Source organism: Mus caroli, chromosome 4 (assembly GCF_900094665.2).
Source record: "Mus caroli chromosome 4, CAROLI_EIJ_v1.1, whole genome shotgun sequence".
NCBI lineage: Eukaryota > Metazoa > Chordata > Mammalia > Rodentia > Muridae > Mus > Mus caroli.
Genome location: NC_034573.1, coordinates 108,306,546 through 108,325,270, shown reverse-complemented (window position 1 = coordinate 108,325,270; position 18,725 = coordinate 108,306,546). Strand labels below are relative to the sequence as shown.

The following is an 18,725-nucleotide window of genomic DNA, read 5'->3' as shown; positions in this document are numbered from 1 at the left end:
AAAAAAAAAAAAACAAAAACATGTGAAGGTCAGAGGACAACTTTGTGGCGGGCCGGGCATCAAACCCAGGTCTTCAGGCTTATGCCGAGAGCTGAGCCATCTCACCAAGCTAGAAATTTCTTAAAATCCACAACACCTGACGTACCTGCAGAGCATGGAATATTGGGGTGGGGCAGTTGAGGGTTTTGATGGAGAAAGGAAGGTGGCTACCGAGGCCCGGGAGGTGAACCCGCAGTGTCAGGAGCCCCTTGGGAGTGGATACCCTGGAAGGCCAGCAGGCAGGCAGGAAGGAAGTGTGGCAGCTGTGGGTGAGCACTGTGGGGGAGTCAGAGGGATGTGGACCAAGGATGTCCAGTGGATTTAGCAACACGGTGGGCCTAGTGAGAGCCATTTCAGGGGCATGGTGGGGGCGGAAGCAGATTGCAGTGGGTTGAAGAAGAAGGAATCAGATTTGACAAAATAGCTAATTAGAGACAACTCTTAAAAAAAATCTCTGCTGAGGAGGAATGACAAAAGGTAGGGTGATGTCTAGAAGGAGGCTGTTTTGTTTTTGTGTGTGTTTTTAGGTTTTGTTTGTTTTGTTGTTGTTGTTGTTTTTCCTCCAGAGAGCGAACTGAGCTTATTTATGAGGTGTGTGGGAAAGACCCAGGGCTCCCGGCCTTTAGAGTGAGGCTGGAAGAATGATGGTAAATCAGCCAGGGCTGGTGGCGCTCAGGGAGCAGGTGTAGTTCAGTTCACTGCTCAGAGGAAACAGCTTCTGCCTCTCAGGCTTGCCCGGGGCCGGGAGGGGCCCCTGTCTCCCCTGTCCTTGGGAGGCGCCCACTCACAGATGCCTGCTGCTTGTGCTTCTTTTAGCGCAGGTTGTAGCAGAAGCCGAGAGGCCAGTTCTTGTCAGCTCTCCCCTCTTTGTCCAGAGCTGCCTGGGCCTGCATGACCAGAGCCTCTGCAGTCCTGTCTCTGTGGCTCCTGAACTCACAGAGATGTGTCTGCTGATAGCCTGGTGCTCGTCTTTTTGTTGGGAAGACAAGATCATTTAACACATTCCTTCGTAGTCTCCGGGGCTGCCCAGGGAGTTGGAAGTGAATCAACTCGGGCCAGGGGAGCTACTTCAGCTCCAGACACTTAGGGCATTCCTTGTTTGTCTCACATCACAGCTGTAGGCTCAGTAGGAAGAGAAACCAAGGCTCCTTGTCCCTAGACTTTCCACTGGCACACAGGAGGCACACCTGGTACAAAGGAGAAAGTCGCAGGGTGTCTTTGAATGAATGAATGAATTTAGCTCTCTAAATAGTGGTTCAGTGGACATGGGTGAAAATGGGGCCTGGAGGTGTGTTTGGAAGTCAGCCCTTCCAGGCACGAGCTTTCTAGCTAGGGGGGGAAGTGCTAATCAAACCCAGTGCCTGGTAACCAAAAAGTCCAGCATGTCCTTTGGAGCCTAAGCAACTTAATGTGGCTGGGCCATAGATTCTTAAGACATCCAAGAGGAGACTGGAGCCAGACTGTGAATGGGGGGGAGGGGGTGTCAGGTGAGAAGCTAGGCTTATTCCTGAGAATCTGAAGGAGTTGTGGAGGTGGGGGACAATTGTGTGGGCCCCTGAGATCACGAGGGAAGCTGAAGTGGCAGGTACTTGCCAGTCAGGGCCCCAGAGCTGATCTGTATCCATCCACCCATCCATCAGCATGGCGAGGAGACCTTCAACCGAGCCAAGCTGCTCAACGTGGGCTTCCTAGAGGCACTGAAGGAGGATGCTACCTATGACTGCTTCATCTTCAGTGATGTGGACCTGGTCCCTATGGATGACCGCAATCTGTACCGTTGTGGTGACCAGCCCCGCCACTTTGCCATCGCCATGGACAAGTTTGGCTTCCGGTGAGACTCTCTTAGTGAGACTCAGACCTACCCACCCCCACTTCACCCAAGCCCTGAGTCCCAGCCTCAGTATCCTCCTAGCCTTTGGCCCCTGGTTCAGATCCTTCTATGTAATGCACTACCTCCCTGGGTAACACATGGTCCCTACACACCATCTATGATCCTGCATCTTGAATCTCCTTGCAACCCTGACACCTGCTCTCTTGTGTCATAGGTTGCCCTATGCTAGCTACTTTGGAGGTGTGTCAGGCCTGAGCAAGGCCCAGTTTCTGAGGATCAATGGCTTTCCCAACGAGTACTGGGGCTGGGGAGGCGAGGATGATGACATCTTCAACCGGTAAGTAGAGGTGGGGCAGAGGGCAGGCTGGTCAGGGAGTGAGGAGGCACAGACTGGATGGGGTTCCTTCCCCTTCCCCGTGCCTCCTCAGTCTGCCTGTCTCCCATCCTAGGATCTCCCTGACTGGGATGAAGATCTCACGCCCGGATGTCCGGATTGGCCGCTACCGCATGATCAAGCACGACCGGGACAAACATAACGAGCCCAACCCTCAGAGGTGACCCCAGCACCCCAGGTGCCCCTGATTCCTAGATGTCACCTCCCAGTATCCCAAATGCCTTTGATCTCTGACCCCATAGAGGAGGCCTCTGAGCATCCTCGACTCCTGAGGAGTGCTTTCCAGAGGCAGCCGATTCCTAGAAGTGACCCAGATGTTCCTGGCCCCTGACCTCTAAAGGTGACTCCTGGCACCCTGGCCTGGTTCATAGAGGTAGAGTTGAGATTCCAGCTTGTGTTGTAATTGCTCAGGCACATTTCCGTCAGTGCTCTCGAAGACGTCACTGGGGTGCTATGCATGACCCCTGCTTATACTGGCCCTGTCAGAGCAGACAAGATGATAGTGGTGCTAGCCATAGATCCTAGGAACCCAACAAAGGTGTGCCAAACAGAGGGAGTGTGGGGAGGGAGGATTGAGACAGTGACAACCCCTCTGAGATCAGAGCAGCTAACTCCTTTAAAAAAAAAAAAAAAGATGTGTATATATATATATATATATATGTGTATATATATATATATATATATATATATATATATATATATGTATATATGAGTACACTATCTTCACACACACCAGAGAGGGCATCAGATCCCATTACAGATGGTTGTGAGCCACCATGCGGTTGCTGGGAATTGAACTCAGAACCTCTGGAAGAGCAGCCAGTGCTCTTACCCACTGAGCCATCTCTCCAGCCCTGTGTGGGTTGAGATACCCACGTTAGGTATTCATGACCGGCTGGGAAAGGCCTGGCAGGCATGGGAAATCTAAGTAGACTCCTTGAGCCTCCAGATGCATCTGTGAGTGGCACCAAGCCTTCTGCAGTCACACCGCGTTCCTGTCCTCCCATCCCTCATGAGGCTCACACGAGGCAAGGAAAATAGTTATGTCATGAGAACAGGTGATTTCCTGGCTGAGAGATGAGTGAGGTTGTGGGAACTGGAAAAGTTACCCCTTCACTGAGATCTGCCTCAGTTCCCTCGGGCATATACGTTTGCCAGTGCTGTGTTGCCAGGCTGATGGAGACAACCAGAGTGGATGAAGGAACTTGTCTGTGTAAGAGCTGATTCTGAGCATGCCTGCTGTATTCTGAAATCTTAAAGCTATTTGGTTCTTAAACATCTGAAGGCTGGGAGCGATGGCAGGGGCTTTAATGCTGTGTAGCTGAGTACCAGGGGGCTTTTAACTTTTTTCCCAGAGGGCTTTGAGGGTCTTAGAAAGTCCCTTAACAGAAACGAGACAGAGTTTGTTTGGTGGTCTTATTTTCTATGCTCAAGGAAGATGAAGGAATGACCTAGCTGCTGTGTGGACCTAGGAGGAACCTTGACCAAGCCTAAATTCATAAAACTAGAGGGACTCTGCCAGGGGAGACTTATGTCTGTGTCCCCTGACTTTCTGCTCTAACCTCAGACTCTAGGAGTGGAGAGATGGGTTATAGACTGATGGGGTTGGAATTCAGAAGCATGGGACGCCCCCACAGGAGTCCAGGGAGCCAATGGAAAAGCAAGTGGTTTAGGTGAAACCCGTCAGCAGGGAAGGGATGGCAGGCAGATAAAGCCAGGACCCGTGGTCTCATTCAGTCATCAATTAGTGATGTCTGCTTGGGTGTGGATATGGCTAGACTGCATGAAATTTGTTTGCTAAAGAAGTATGATGGTGGATCTAATGTTTTGCCTCAAACTTAAGGCAGGGGCCAGGCAGTGGTGGTGCATGCCTTTAATGCCGCAGAGTCATAGTCAAACTGGCAGGGAGGTGGAGTCAGGTAAATCTCTATGAGTTAAAGGCCAGCCTGGCCTACACACACACACACACACACACACACACACAGAGAGAGAGAGAGAGAGAGAGAGAGAGTGAGTTAGTTAGTTCTAGGACATCCAAGGCCACACAGAGAAACCCTGTCTTGGAAAACAAAAACAAAACAAAACTCAGGATTCTTTTCCCAGCCCTACAAGTTGAGATCATCAAGCCACGTCGGGACCGCCCATAAAGCGTTTGCGCCGGTCTGCTCGCCCCTTTCTCCACCTTTACCTTAGTCTGGTCTCTGTGATCTTGCCCGGGTGACTGCAAGGGGTTTCCTGCCTCCCCCTTGCCATCCCACCCTTCTGCTGAAACTGGGTTAAGATTCTCTGTCTTCTTGCTCACGGAATATGAACTACTCGTTATGACTTACAGAGTCCCGCCCTCACGTGCTCTAACCAGCAGGCTAGCCTGTTTTGACCTCTGCATGGAATGCTCTCCCCTCTGCCTTCAGCTTAGTGTCACATCCTTCTCCCAAGGTAGTGACTTGGTAATGCAGCACTCTGATGTTTCTTTTGCCTAGTCTCCCTTAGTGAAGCAGACTCACCATGAGAGGAAGGGCCTTGCATGTCCTGGACACGGCTGTGTCCCTGTTGCTCAGAGTGCAGTCTGGCATCCAGAGTGAAGATGGAAAGAGTGACTGATGAAACAAGATGGCAAAGGGTTAGAGGGAAGATGATATGTCTCTCAGGGGACAGAGACTGCCCTAGGGGTACATGTGGGATGCCTCAAATACTACAGACAAGCCAGCAAGAGAGTCCAGTGATTAGAGGCGCTTACAGGGAAGCCTGGGGTCCCCAGAACCCACGCGAAGGTAGAAGGAAAGGCCCAACTTCACCCTTTGACCTCCACACACGACCCCCCATAATAAAAACATACATACATACATGCATGCATACATACATACATACATACATATGTAGAGCGGGGTGAGGAGGTCTGAATGGAGAGACCTGTGAGGGAGAGGTTGTTGTTAAGCTTTCTGACTGAAGGGGCTGAGGTCTTTATTTTGAGGGCAAATATAAGAGCAGGATTGAGCAGAGACTGTTAGCCTTGATCTGAACCCGTCTCCCTTTCTAGGTTTAATAAGATTCAAAACACAAAGATGAGCATGAAGTGGGACGGCATTGGATCCGTGCGGTACCGAGTCTTGGAAGTGTCTCGGCAACCGCTCTTCACCAACATCACAGTGGACATTGGACAGCCCATGTCGTGGCTCACTCAAGGCTGACACTAACGGACCAAGGCCCTCCATGCTCTTCCAGTATGGAAGGCTGCCTGCCAGAGGACTGACCTCCAGCCTGGCTGACAGCTGCTCTAAGGGTTGTCCCCCAAGACTGTGACTGTGAGCTGTTTTCTGAGTCTAATAGCCAGCTGCACCTAGAAGTTCCAGAATTCACTTTGAGGGGCGTTTGGGCAAGCCCCACTTATGGCCCTCTCTGGGGTCAACCCCTCTTCCTGTCCTACTTTTCCCAGCCCAAACCTCCTCACTGTTAGGGTTGGGCCAGCCCCTGCACTGCCTCGCGGAGTGGCCTGGGCTAGGTCACTCCACCTCTCTGTGCCTCAATTTCCCCACTCCCCTCGAGTCCCCTAGGGCCTGAAAAGGTGGGAGGTTTGACTAGGGGGCAGTGTCTCTTCCAGGGGGGAATTCCTCAGATCTGGAGACCCCTCATGCTTCCAGGGGAGGGGAAACCTTTTTCATTCAACATTGTAGGGGGCAAGCTTTGGTGAGCCACCTACTGAGGAGTGCCCCCAGGAGGGGACCAGAAGGGGTGCTGTGTTGTTTCCTGGGACCATGGGGTTGACCTTTGCATGAGGGACAGGTGGGGCCTGGATCAGTCAATGGATCTGGCCTCCCTCCCTTGGAGAGGAGGCAGGAGCCCCGGGGCCTGCTCTGTTTATATGTTGCACAGAAACTTGTGTGGGTGCTTTAGTAAAAAACGTTAACGGAGCAGCCCCCTTGTCTGTCTGTGAACGGGATCTGGATCCCCGAAGCTAGTCTGTGTTGTGGGAGGTGACCTGGCTAGGGTCTTCTAGTAACTTAATAAATTTCCTAGCCTTGCCACTTCCATTGTTCTAGGGAGAAAGTTTTATCTTGACACTGCTTTCAAACTAGTAGGGATAAGGAAATAGTGAACCAGTGGGGCCAGATTTCTCAGTTCTTCTCACTCAGAGGCAGAAAGGTGCCCTGGGATAAGCACAGGGTGCTCAGCCACTGCGGGCAGGGGCAGGGCCTCTTTCGAGGGCTGATCCCAGGGCACGGATGGTTTCCCAGGTGACCGACTCTTAGGAGGGGAGGGGCTAAGGGCCGATTCCCACAGCCAGGCTTCCCCCAGAAGAGGCAAGGACCCCACACTCTGAAGGGTCTGCTCATAGTGGGCCACCAAAAGACAGCGCAATTCTCGTGTGGGGACTTTGGCAGAAAGGGGCGGGGTATCGATGTCAGCCGGAAGGGCTTGGTGGGCGTGGCTCTGGTCTAGAGCAACCATCGGTCTCCCAGGAAATCTAGTACTCTGACCTGCGGGCCGTCCGGCCTGTAGATCTGACCAGGGGACCGAGACCCACGCAGGCCATGCCCGGGGACTCCCCAGCACTGTGGGAGCTGGTGGAGGAGCATGTTCCACTCCCGGAGCGGCCTGAAGTGAAGAGGATTCTGGGGGAGGCAGCAGTGGACCTGAGTCTGGAGTTGCGAGAGGAGGTGGGAGTCCGGTCGGTGGGGGTGGGTCACATTCCTAGTGATCACAACTCTAGTGATTTCCTACCACCACCAGGTCCCTAACCCTATTTGGTGATCCCCCCCCAAACACCTTGTTCTCACTGCGTGCCCTTGCTCTGTTTAGCTCCTCCCATCCCTTGACAACCCTCAACCAACACACATTAAACCCATCCCCTCTGCCCCAGTGGCAAGGTACCCCAGCTCTCCTTACAGGTGGCGATGCTAAAGGCGCTGCTCCAAGAGATCCAGTCTTCTCAAGTTTCCAACTCTGACTCTCCCACCCTACTGGCACCACCCCCCCTCTTGAGGGACCTCATTCGCCAAGAACTCCGGCAGTTACTCCAAGGCCTCCGCCTTAAGGCTATCAGTGAGGGCAGGTGGGATTCTCAGCCATGGCCTCCTTGCCGGGACACCAGATGGGCTGCCCCTGATAAAGAGCCAGGGTGACCTTTCCTGGGGTTTCCTGAAAGGAGGTCCTCAGGTCCCTTCATGCACATGCTTTCAGGGACCAGACCCAGATGTGGGCCCAGTATAGTCCCAGGGTCCTTCGCTTTGCCTTAGAGGATCCCAGGTGTGACTCAACACAACAGGAACTCGCGATGAGAGCCGATGAGCCCAGGTAAAAACAGAAGACTCTACCCACTGGGGCTGGACACTGTTATAAAGGCTGAAGTCCTTAGGGGACACCTGCCCAGCCTGGCGGAAGGGAGCAGTTTTCCAAGCAGATAAAATGGAGAGTTTTGTAGGCAGGGGCTGGAGGGAGAACAGGAGGCCATGTCCAGTGAACAGTTATTTTCAGGCCTAGCAGATGAGACCCAAGGCTTGGGCTGGAGGTACAGGAAGAGCTTGGAGGTGATGACAAATGACATGCTCAGCTGGGGACAGAGAGGGATTAATGTCCTCACGTGCACAAGTATACTGTGCCAGTTTCTTATTCAAATCCTCCCACAATCCTATAAGCTGAGCATTGTCCCCAGCTTTTCAGGTGACAGAATGAACGCTCAAAGGGACAATTTCCCTGAGGTCGCACAGTGAAGGTGGCAGAACTACCAGGTGCAAGTCAGGGCTCTGGGGCTATTGTTTGCACTGTTATGTGGCCTGCCTGAGAAAAACAAAAGGCTCTAGAAGTGGCATTTGTTCCCTGAAGGGCTGGAATGAATGGCACAGAGAGGGTGATGGTAACCTCACCTGTCAGCAGTTGTCCCAGGGACCTCACTGTCATCAAGGACCAACTGAATGTGTCTAATATTGACCAAGTTGTCAGACACCTGAGGTGAGGCTTCAGGGCACCTGAGTGTATAGATTGGGGGCAAGAAGACAGGAGTGGAAATTAAGGGGCTGGGACTGCCAGAAAGGGGTAGTGTGCCAGGTTGGTGGACTGTGTGTGTGTGTGTGTGTTGGGCAGTTAGTGGGGCTGCTACAAAACCAGCAAGTAGCCAATTACAGGAACCAAGAGGAGTCAGGGCCCAAGGATTTCAGCCTGGCACAAGGGGAGCCAAGGGAGGGTTATAAGCAGGCTGTAATATGGGGCTATTGGATGAGCCACAGGTCCAGTGCCAGGGTACAAAAGGTAGTGCTTGTGGGGGTGCAAGCAACTGAAGTAACTGGAAACAGTGGGGGCTGGAAGGCAGCACCCCAAGGACAATGTAGCCTGAGGATGGAGGAGCTGTCTTGGCTCTGGAGGCTCTGGAGGGTGGGGCCATGCAGTGGGTTCAGCTGGGTAGGTCCTGCCTCTCTGGCTCTGGCTGTTTGTGCTCCTGTCTAGAAGCCTTCTGGAGGAAGAGTGTCGCATGTTGCAGAACGAGATCTCTGACCTGCAGGTGAGCACAGTCCTTGGCCTTCCCCCAGCTTCTCTGTTTAGCGGGGACCATGTTTGTGTGTCTATATGTATGTGCATATCAAGGTTGTCTTATGCCCATTTCTCCTATCAGGCCATGATTGGCAGTTCTAGACTAGTCCACTTGATAGCCCTAGGTCTCCTGCATCCTTTCACCTAAGTCTGAGGGCATGCCTAGCTGCTATCTTACTAAGCTTGGCTTTCCGTAGGATATGGTATCATGATAGTTAGGCCAAGTGGCTTCATGGTCTTATTCCTGAGCCCCTGGGCTCTTGGTCTCTAACTTCAGGCAGGGCTACTGAAACAGCTCTCTCCACAGCACTGTCTGGAAATGGAACAGATGCAGGCTTCCAAGGACACCCAAATGCCTACCCTGGGAGGTAAGGTCCCCAGGCGAGCCCCTGGAGGTACCCAGCCCCCTCCCTTTATCTCATACTGTACATACTACTGTAAATACTCTAGAAGAACCAGGTGCTATCAGCTGTGCCCTTCCACAGAGATTAAGGATCAGAAGAAGGCCATGGAACAGGAGCTACAGGTCTCTCTGGGGCCTTCCTGTACCGCTGCCAAGCACAGGTACACCAAGACAGACACAGGGTGGGCCATGTAGAGTGCAGCTCAGATCATGGCCACCTCACATCTACCCATCCTGTGCAGGCAGAAGCCTTTGAGGTCATCCATTCCCAGCCTTAGACCCTTCCCTTGTCTCCATGGCTACATGCCTACACCTCCTTCGGAGCGCTGCCCCCACCCTCAAGGACAGACAAGCACCCGCCGCTGGGGACGGCAACTTCGGTACAGCTATTGCAAAGAGACAACTTCCACGTCAGTTTCCAGTGCAGCATCCCAGGCACCGACCTGAAGGGTCACAAAACAGGCTTCTGCTGAGACCCGCCCATCTGCTGTTGTCTCCAGCTGCCACAGCTCCATTTCTGCTTCATTCTCAGATGAGCTCACACCTTTCTCCCTCCCTCCCCCAGCTGTGTGTTGGTCTGGTCCCAGCCCCACCCCTTGTCAGGTCATTGCTATCTAGAACTGAGTGGCAGGACACCTGTTCTAACCATCAAAGCCTTTGGCCCCTTCTCCTCTGCACAAGCTTCCACAGAGCCTTGGGGGACAGAGGTTCCCATCCCAGCTTGACTTTCGTCCCCGAGGGACCCAGACAAAGCACATCAGCAGCTCAGAGACAGGAATAGAAATTTCATTAAAACCTACGGACTTTAAAACCCTAGTGCTGCACACACTGGGCAGCGGCGGGCGGCACACCGTTATTGCTACAGAGGATTAGAAGTGGCTTGGCCAGGGCTGTCACTGCAGAGGGCACAGAGGACGGACAAACGGACTGCGGGTCTTGGGAGAAGGTGCTCTGACTGCAGAGGGGGGATGGGCACACGGACTGGGGCCATTTGGCACATTGAATGGGGTTAGCATGTCTGGGAAGACTGGGCCTCCGACCTGGTGGAGGGTGGGCAAGGGAATGTGGAACAGGGTCCCCTTCCCCAGGGCTCTGGGCTCAAGCTTCCTACAGATAAGTCCCCTTCTTGCCCTCCATAAACAAGTGCTTTGGGTAGGCTGCTGGGTCGTGGGCCTTTGCTGGTTGGGCCTGACAACCAGGGTTGGAACAAAGGATAGAGACCCTGGAGCAGCCAAGTGAGGTGCAGGCAGGCCTGGAAGACACACTGGACCCAAGGCTGGGGCAGGGGATGGCAACCACAGGGTAATACAATTTTTAAAAAAAAAAAATAATTACACAAATAAACAGGGCTGAGTGGTGCAGTCCAACAAGTAACACTGTACAGCCCCGGGGCCCTCACCTTGTCTGGAGGAGGAAGATAGTTCCCTGGGCAGAGGCTAGGGTCTGTTCTGGGGTCAGGAACACTGGTCACGAAGTTGAGGGGGAACCTCTTATCCCATAGTGAAACAGCTCAGGGCAGAGCATGAGGGTATCAGAGGCCATAGGAAGCCTGGCAGGCCTCTGGGGACCTGACCTGAGACCTCCTCCAAAGTGCTTTGGACACTGCTTCCCCATGCCCGCTCCCCCTAACTCCCCCATCGCTTTCCCACCCCCAGCTGCTGTCTTGGCATCCAAAGGATGTGTAAACACTGGGGACATGAGTAGTGGTGGTCAAGGTGACAGCAGCATCCCAGACAGGGTGTGATGGGGCAGGCCTCCACCTGTCCGCCTCCCCAGTCTCCGTGGTGGGAGCAAGGGTTGGGTGGGGCTTCTCCCCTTGCAACAATTGCGCTCATATCCGGGAGTCCTGGAAGCGGCTGGAGCCGTTACTGCCCACGATGGGAATCTGGGCCTTGTCCGGGTGCAGTGGCTGGACCTCAAACCCATCGTCGGGAGAGGGGGTTGTAGTGGGAGCGTAGCGCCCAGTCCGGTGCTCCAGGAGGGCGGGGCCCCAGTCTCTGCTTGGCTTTGTGGCATTTTTCAAACGCTGCAGGCAGGGGGCGCAGTGAAAAGCGTGTCAGAAGAGAACCCTTATGCTCGAAGTGTTTCCACTTCGCCTGCCCGTCCCGTCCAGCGTCCCCGTTCAGTCTATCTTCACTCCTCACCTGAAGAAGTGTGTCCCCATCTGTGCGGCAGAGCTGGAACAGCGCGTACAGTGGGATGCAGATGACCGACGACAAAGCCATGAGGAAGCCGATGGCCACAGCCCAGCCTGGGTACTGGTAGTGGTTGTAGGTGATTGGCCGGTACTGGATCACCGTGAAGATGAGAATGAACTAGAGAGGGTAGAGAGGCTGATGCGAGGCTGAGTAGCGCCCCTCCTGGACCCCAGGCTGGCCCTCCTCACAGTAACCCTTCCTCCTGGCTCAGCAAAAGGTGGTGTGGCTCGGGGCATAGGCAACTGTCAACACCTTCGTGAAAGAAGTAGGACCCCAGGGAGGAGCTGGGCATGAAGACACAGTTTTTGCCAGAGTCCTGAACTGGCAGAGAACAAGTAAGCGGCTGCCACCTTTGGAAAGCAGCCGTTCTCTCTAGGCAGTAGAGATAAGGATGATTTCCTAGCCGTAGGCTTCAGCTCTGCCTGATGGCCTGTTATCTTGCTGGTCACATCTCCCTGCCCTAGGCATTCACCACATCCAGACCGGCTTTGCTGCCTCTGTTCATTCTGCAGACCCATCCTCGGCATTCCTGCCAAGCCCTGAGCCAGTGCCACCTCTTTCAGGAAGCCTTTCTGGATTTTCTGCCTCCTAAAAGGCTTCTCCATGGCACCTCCCATCTGTTTAACTCAAAGTCGCTCGGCTTCCTGTTCTGCATGGCCTGACACTTGAGGTTGCTGCACTGACTGTGGGTCTGAGGTCTTGCACAATCTCATTTATCTGTTTGAGCTGATTTGTACCGGGAGATGCTCAGATCAGGAAGGGGGCCGAGGAGCAAGCTACGTAAAGTCTTGCCTCACTGTGGCTGTAGTAACAAGCCAGCTTGTTGTGACAGTCAGCTTGGAGGGTGCCCAGAGGCTACAGATACTGTGTCCAGTAGCAGACACACACCTCTCTGGAAAGAGGCGAGCTAAAGATCTAAAAGAAACAGGAGACTTGGCCAGGTGACTCGCAGGCCACACCAGAGGACCCGTGGAAAGGACTCCCCATGCCTGTCAGCATTTAGGGGCATCCTGGAACTTAAGCTCCTCTGACCTTCCCCACACTGAACCTAGGGCACCATATGTGTGTGACACCTTTACCAACCTAGTGAAGTGTGTGTGTGTTTGCTTTTGTTTTTTTTCAGGACAGGGTCTTACTTGTGTCGCCCTAGCTAACCTAAAACTCCCTATGTAGACCAAGCTGGCCTCAAATTCAGACAATGGCTTGCCTCTTGCCTCCCCAGGGCTGAGATTAAATGCGAGCGCCACCACACCTGGCTTAACAAAGCCTGATGTACGTGAGGATGAATTTTTTCACTGTAGTTATGAAGGAAGGAAGGGGTTTGTCAAGAAGAGCTGTCACAGGTACATAAAACTCCGAAGAGAAATACGTCTGCCCGGCCTGAATTCCTCACCTTAATGTAACTCCAACCCAGCCTTCGGACACTGCCTGATTCAATCTCTCTGCCTAGACAATCCACCGAACCCAGAGAAGGCCCTTGGTGGGTAAACTCAGGTACCAAAGTGCAGCTCCCCAGCCCTCAGAGAGCGTCCTGGTTCTGGGCCAATGTCACGCCCCCAGAAGGCATGGCGCTGGGCAGTGGTTCCCGCCCTCTCTGCCCTCTCAGCCTTGAAAGGAGACTTCCGCTCCTCCTGTTTCAATGCTGGGCCTGCGGCCAGAACTGTTGTCTGTGCCAGGCCCAGGAACATCCCACACCCCATGTGGTGGAGGCCTCGGTCCTCCAGGGACCTCTTTTCAGAAATATGAGCCAGTGTGGAAGTCTGGTCTAGCGCTCTCCACAATTCTGAGTACTGAGCAAGACACAGGTAGCTCTGGACACTGCCTTGCCATTGAGTGAGCCCTCTGACCCTCTTTTCTCATATAGTGATGATTAGGCCATTAGCCCTGCCTCCCACTTTAAACAGAAGCAGCAAAATGCGCCTGGTTTAGCCCACAGGCCTGCAGCAGGTTTCTTGCCCCTTATTAAGTGTGTGGTGGGCATATTTAACATCCCTGTGCCTTGGAGTGGGGAGAATTGATGATCCAGAGAGGTGTTGTTCAAGTTAACATGTGAACAGGGTGGAGGAAGGACCGGCCTTGCAGGGAATTCTATCAGCAGTACAGTGTGCTCTGATACATTCCCCTGGTGCTTGGTGTTCAAAGAAATGGGGGTGCTCCTTTCAAAGCCATCCAACTTCCCAGCCTTTGAGGGCTTAGTCCCATCACAGAGTCAACCTGACTCCTAGCCCTGTACCCACAGGTCCTGGGGCTATGGAGAAACACTGCTACATTCCTATGTGTCTCCCTGTGGCCTAGGTGTGAACAGTAAAGTAGACAGAAGCCACACCGATCCCAATGACTCCCGAGGCCCCTTGGAGGCAACTGGGCAGTAATGGCACGGAGTGAGGCTGTGTCCCTGACATTGCAGCTCTGAGCATACGTTACTGGCTTCAGTCAAACACAGGGCTCAAGATCTGCTTCCTAACCCATGGCCAGGACCTGGCACCTCTCTGAGTGTGCATGCATCTGACTATCCGGGCTTCTTAGATGCCCAAAGCTAGAGCTACCTGGGAGGGTCCCCCAGGAACTCACAAAGATGATAGCCGGAGAAACAAAGCGCCAACAGATCTGGAAGAAGAGAGGCGGGGGAAACCCCAGCATCATCTGGATGTCCTGGAAGTAGTTTCGATGCCCTGGAGAGACGGGGGTGGGAGATACTGTCAGCAGCTCAGGAGAACAGAGTGGGCCAGTCCAAGACGGACACCCACGTCCACGGAAGGGTAGCACTCACCATAGATGTACATGATGGATACACACATGATACAGGAGATGACAACCAAGGAGAAGCTGGCTGCATAGTTGTCCATCAGCAGCAGCCAGTAGATGCCTGCCTGTGGGCCAATGGACAGGTTAGCCAGGGTTCCACAGACTAGGCTACTCACCCACTCCCAGGTGCCTAGCAATTGCAGCCCCGCCTCACCCCCACATCTCCACTCTTACCTGGCTGGTAAGGGGGATGCCCAGCAAGAAGCCAGCCACAGCGACACCCAAGGTCACGTAGGTCTTCTTTTGCAGGATCCACTCATTCCCTACCTCATCCACAATGGCAGTGACCAGGGTCTCTAGGAGGCAGAACTACAGCCGCAGCTATCAGAATAAGGGCCTGCGTTTTCTCCCAGACCGCTCCCTCCAAACACACACACACACACACACACACACACCCCATACCTGAGTACCCAGCCCCAGCAAGATGAGCATGAAGAAAAACAATAAGGACCAGAGTGGAGAGATGGGAAGCAGCGTGAGAGCCTCAGGGTAAGCGACAAAAGCTAGCCCAGGCCCGTGGTCCGCCACCCGAGACACATCCACACCCAGGTGATTGGCCATGAAGCCCAGGATGGAGAAGATGACGAAGCCAGCGTAGACGCTGGTAGCGCAGTTGGTGATACTGATGATGACGCTGTCCCTGAGGGAGAGAAAACAGGACAGTTTAGGAGACCCAGCTTGCTTCCCTTCCCTCAATTTCGGCCAGGGGAAGAGACAGGGATTAGATATTCTAAAAAGAGAGGTAACCCTAACTCCTTGTCTATCTGGGCCTTTTCAAGCTGAGTCCAGGGTTCCTGACCCCTCATCTCCTCCATTCCCCCTCTTTGGTGCTTTGCTTTCTACTTTCACAATGGAGATACAAGGTCCTCGAGACTTCAAGGTCATGGGTGCAGGAGGTCACTGGGAGGCAGCCAGCTGCACTGGAGCCCAATGGCCCTGTGGCTCCAGGGTCAGGCTGGGGAGAGGATGGGAAGACGGGAAGCCTCCAGGCTGGGGGGGGGCGGGGGGGGGCTCACTCACCGGTAGCAGTTGTTGTGAAATTTGTTGTAGGACGCCATGGTGATGAGGCCACCCCATGCACAGCCCAGGGAATAGAAGATCTGAGAGGCTGCATCCCCCCAGACCTGCAGAGAGGATGGCCAGTGAGCCACTGCAGGCAGATGTTAGATGCACCCGCCCTGGTACCTTTGGGATCAACCCTCCACATCCCACCTTGGCCTCCAGGATCTTGTCCCACTGTGGGGTCAGGTAGTACATGATACCCGTGAAGGCTCCTTCCAGGGTCACTCCACGAACAAACAGAATGGTCAGCACCACATAGGGGAATGTGGCTGTGAAGTACACCACCTGGGACAAGACAGGCTCCATGGATTCCCCTAGAGCCCTCTCCAACCCCCCGAATTACCTCCCTAACCCCAGCAACCCAGATAGGAGAGGCAGGGTGGGAACAAAGCCTGCCTGGGGAGGGTACTTGCTTTCCCTGAAGACTTGACTCCTCGGATGAGGCAGAGGAAGACAACAACCCAGGAGACTCCGAGGCAGCCTAGGAGGGGAAGCCGCACTTCCCCAAAGTTTCCAATGTCATCTGACAGCTTCAGCACATACAGCCTGGGGATGGGGAGGTGACTGTCACTGAGGGCCAGCCTCGGCCGCCCAGCAACCAATTCTCATGATCCATGCCCCATGCTGCAAGATCCCAGAAGCCTGCTTGTGGGAGAATGGAAGCTGCTTTGAGGACCCCAGGCCTCTGCCCTGCAGTCTGTCCTGGGACCCCCTCAAGGGCTCTGAGAGATTAAATCAAGTTTGAGCTAGTCTTTTCTCCTGGGACAGGATGACGCCCAAGTCTCTGCTTGGGCTCAGCTCAGGTCCTTTCACGTGCATTCCACAGTAGGAAGGCCCACTCATCCTATCAAATGTGCATCCTCCAGGAAGCTGTTAGGTATACCCGAACCATCTGCTCCAGCTCTGACAGCGAGCTCAGTGGGAAGCAGAGTTGACGAAGTTCTAGCCCCTCCCCATGTGGGTGTGGCTCTGCCTGGTGCCCTATGCCAGGCAGGCTGTGCTTTTTCTGTCAATCACATACTCAGTGTGCCAGGCCCTAGGATGGTACAGGAGGCTTCTTCCTGCCCTTGTGGAAGAGAGTAAGTTGGACTGCTGTGGGCGGGAGGGATACCACAGATAGGACAAGACACAGGAGGGGGTGTCTCACTTGGAGAGAGAACCTGGATAGAAGGCCTCCCTGAAGGGATGAGGCTGGGATTATAGAGTGAGGATGTGGGTGAAGGGGTGGTGGCAGGAGCTAGTATGACCAGCCTGGGCATGCTGGTTAGCTGGAGCAGGGAAAGAAGATAGATATGATAGAAAGGCAGCGGACAGGAAGGGGCCTCGTTGTAAGAGGTTGTGAAAGCGAGACAGAAGAATTTTCCAGTTTCCTCCTGAGGGCAATGGAAGAGCTTTGAGGCTTTTGTTTGCTTGCTTTGGGACAGTCATACCTCTCTATGGCCCCATGTCTTGCAGTGGCTCTCAGAACCCTCTCACTGGCTACAGGCCGTACAGGATCCAGTGTCCCCAGAACTGCCATATCTCGGATCTCTCATCCCTCCCCCCCCCCCCCCCACCCCCGCCTTTGCTTAGATTTACCTGCACTGACTGACTGTGGTTTTTCTCAAACATGTTAGCATGCCCCAGGGCCTTTGTCTGAAGTAGCTGCTTCTTCCCCCTAGAGAGCTATGCACGTAAGGCCTTGGGCCACCTTGAGATTTTTTTCACATGTGAACAACAGGCCACATTTTACACTATATCCCTGTATAGGATATAGCTGGCCTTGTCTGTGACCCCTACTTCCTCCAGTATTTACTGAGATGGCCACTCCTCACAGTGATCCTCTTGACTATATCGTGACATGCAGCTCTCAGCCCAGCCTAGCATGCCGCCCCCTTCTCCGTGCTCCTCGACAGCGGATACATCCTTCTCCTGTTTCGTATGTTTCGCTCTTGATGGTTTGTTTGCTTTATGCGAGACAAGGGCTCATGTCACCCAGGCTGGTCTTGAACTCTGTGGTTGAGAATGACTTTGATCTTAGGATCCTACCACTTCCTCTGCTTGATTGCTGGGATTACAGGCTCGTGGGGGCTTGCCAGATTTTACGGGGCACTGTGGGCCTCGTGCATGCATGGAAGGAAGGCATTCTACCAACTGAGCTACAACCCCAGCCCTTTTTATGGCTTTTGTCTACTGTCCTCTATGGTCGCAGTTTTTGCTCACTTTGTTCCTGGCTATACATCCCCAGTGCCTGCCACTGATGGACAGTATTCGATCTTGAGGGAGTGGACACTGTGGCAAATGGGGTTGTGCGGCAGAAAGGAGAGAGGCCGGCCCATGAATGCTCGAGGCTAGCTAGCGGTGAAGAGGAGATAAGGAAGACACTCTCTAGCCTCAGTTTCTTCATCTGCGAATAGGATCACAACACCAGTCCAAGACACAGGGGAGAACTAGGTAAAACTGGCTCCTTGCTTTCCTGTCAGTACAGGTCCCATTTGGAGGCTGTTTCCCCCTGCTCAGCATCCTTAGCTATGCTACATCAGCTCTCAGATCTCATGCTGACATGTTTAATGACTTGGGATGAGATATGACTCTGGATCTTCATGGACGATGTTGTCAGAGCTGGGACTTGGTGTTTGCCTGCCTGCCTGACTACCCAAGTGTACTTAAACAGCCTCCTTTTGGCTTCTGACCTTCGTCCCAGCCCACCCTTAACAGCATGGCCTGTAGAGGGTGCTGTCCAACTTCTCCCCCCTCTGCCCAATTCTCCCAACTGTCAGTGTCTGAGGCTCAGTCACACAGGAATCAGCAGTCAGAAGGGTGAGGTCCAGGATTCATAGGGTCACTTTGGCCTTGCTTTCCTGCCTTTTCCCTCTTCGGAGCACACACAGAAAACACCTCTACTGGCCCACTGAGATAGACAGACAAGGCCATTCATAGCTGAAGGCAACGACCTAGGGGTCCCAGCAGCCTAGGCCAGGCCTGCCTGGGTGCTCCTATGTTAGACACCAGTGCTGGTGAAGTGGGACCTTCAGAATAACCACAGGCTCCCTCTGCTTCTACTGAATCACTTTTCCCAAGTGCCAACATTCAAGTCAAGAAAACCCTTGTCACTTTTTTCTCTCTAACCCTTGTCACTTAAAGGATTTAAAAAACAAACTTTCCCGAATAGCACATGCTAAAATGGCAGCCCGCGGTGTTATTTTTAGTGTATGAGTACAGCATTACTGTACTGGGCTGCAGAGCTCAGATGGTTAGCCTGGGAACCATCGAATGAATTCTAGCTTTATTTTAGGTTGTACCACATTTAGTTCTTGTTTTTCTTTGGACCATGTGCTTTTGAGACCAAACAATTAACCTCAGAGCGCTTGGAACGTGACTTATTTGTAAGCTGGCTCCTGATGCATGCCCTCTTAAGAATTATTCTGCCTCTCCTCACACCCCTTTTCTTTACTGAGACTAGGTCTACTAGGTAGCACAGCTGGGCTTTAA

The 18,725-nt window shown here is 53.4% G+C and overlaps 3 protein-coding genes across 7 annotated transcripts in view; 2 read left to right on the top strand and 1 right to left on the bottom strand.

Moving 5' to 3' along the window:
• B4galt2 (beta-1,4-galactosyltransferase 2) overlaps positions 1-6,290 on the top strand; it is a 10,713-nt gene extending 4,423 nt beyond the window's left edge. Inside the window, exons 5-8 of the mRNA XM_021160039.2 lie at positions 1,680-1,870; positions 2,085-2,207; positions 2,320-2,424; positions 5,302-6,290. Of these exons, the coding sequence (XP_021015698.1) occupies positions 1,680-1,870; positions 2,085-2,207; positions 2,320-2,424; positions 5,302-5,452 (570 nt within the window). The 3' untranslated portion in view covers positions 5,453-6,290. The remainder of the gene's footprint in view (positions 1-1,679; positions 1,871-2,084; positions 2,208-2,319; positions 2,425-5,301) is intronic.
• Positions 6,291-6,534: 244 nt separating this feature from the next.
• Positions 6,535-10,000, top strand: Ccdc24 (coiled-coil domain containing 24). Of its 3 annotated transcripts, none has more exons than XM_021160188.2 (8): positions 6,535-6,919; positions 7,151-7,314; positions 7,443-7,556; positions 8,085-8,210; positions 8,703-8,757; positions 9,094-9,154; positions 9,272-9,350; positions 9,432-9,994. In XM_021160188.2, the coding sequence occupies exons 1-8, from the start codon at positions 6,794-6,796 to the stop codon at positions 9,634-9,636; spliced, it is 930 nt and encodes a 309-aa protein (XP_021015847.1). In that variant the 5' UTR covers positions 6,535-6,793; the 3' UTR covers positions 9,637-9,994. The 3 variants fall into 3 exon arrangements, with proteins under 3 accessions (XP_021015847.1, XP_029332478.1, XP_021015848.1); XM_029476618.1 differs by having other exon boundaries at positions 7,139-7,314; XM_021160189.2 differs by having other exon boundaries at positions 6,830-6,919; positions 7,123-7,314; positions 9,432-10,000.
• Slc6a9 (solute carrier family 6 member 9) overlaps positions 9,955-18,725 on the bottom strand; it is a 34,980-nt gene continuing 26,209 nt past the window's right edge. For all 3 annotated transcript variants that reach the window (XM_021160187.2, XM_029476616.1, XM_029476617.1), the window contains 9 exons: positions 15,668-15,800; positions 15,405-15,539; positions 15,213-15,316; positions 14,595-14,832; positions 14,367-14,501; positions 14,158-14,257; positions 13,959-14,059; positions 11,334-11,504; positions 9,955-11,215 (listed from right to left, as the gene is read on the bottom strand). In XM_021160187.2, the coding sequence (XP_021015846.1) occupies positions 11,021-11,215; positions 11,334-11,504; positions 13,959-14,059; positions 14,158-14,257; positions 14,367-14,501; positions 14,595-14,832; positions 15,213-15,316; positions 15,405-15,539; positions 15,668-15,800 (1,312 nt within the window). In that variant the 3' untranslated portion in view covers positions 9,955-11,020. The remainder of the gene's footprint in view (positions 11,216-11,333; positions 11,505-13,958; positions 14,060-14,157; positions 14,258-14,366; positions 14,502-14,594; positions 14,833-15,212; positions 15,317-15,404; positions 15,540-15,667; positions 15,801-18,725) is intronic.

Bases quoted from the DNA above. Each gene is read 5' to 3' on its own strand.
- Ccdc24 (XM_029476618.1), top strand. From the start codon at position 6,794: ATGCCCGGGGACTCCCCAGCACTGTGGGAGCTGGTGGAGGAGCATGTT. The intron at 7,557-8,084 runs GTAAAAACAGAA...TGTTCCCTGAAG, and splicing joins ATGAGAGCCGATGAGCCCAG to GGCTGGAATGAATGGCACAG. The intron at 8,211-8,702 runs GTGAGGCTTCAG...GCTCCTGTCTAG, and splicing joins CAAGTTGTCAGACACCTGAG to AAGCCTTCTGGAGGAAGAGT.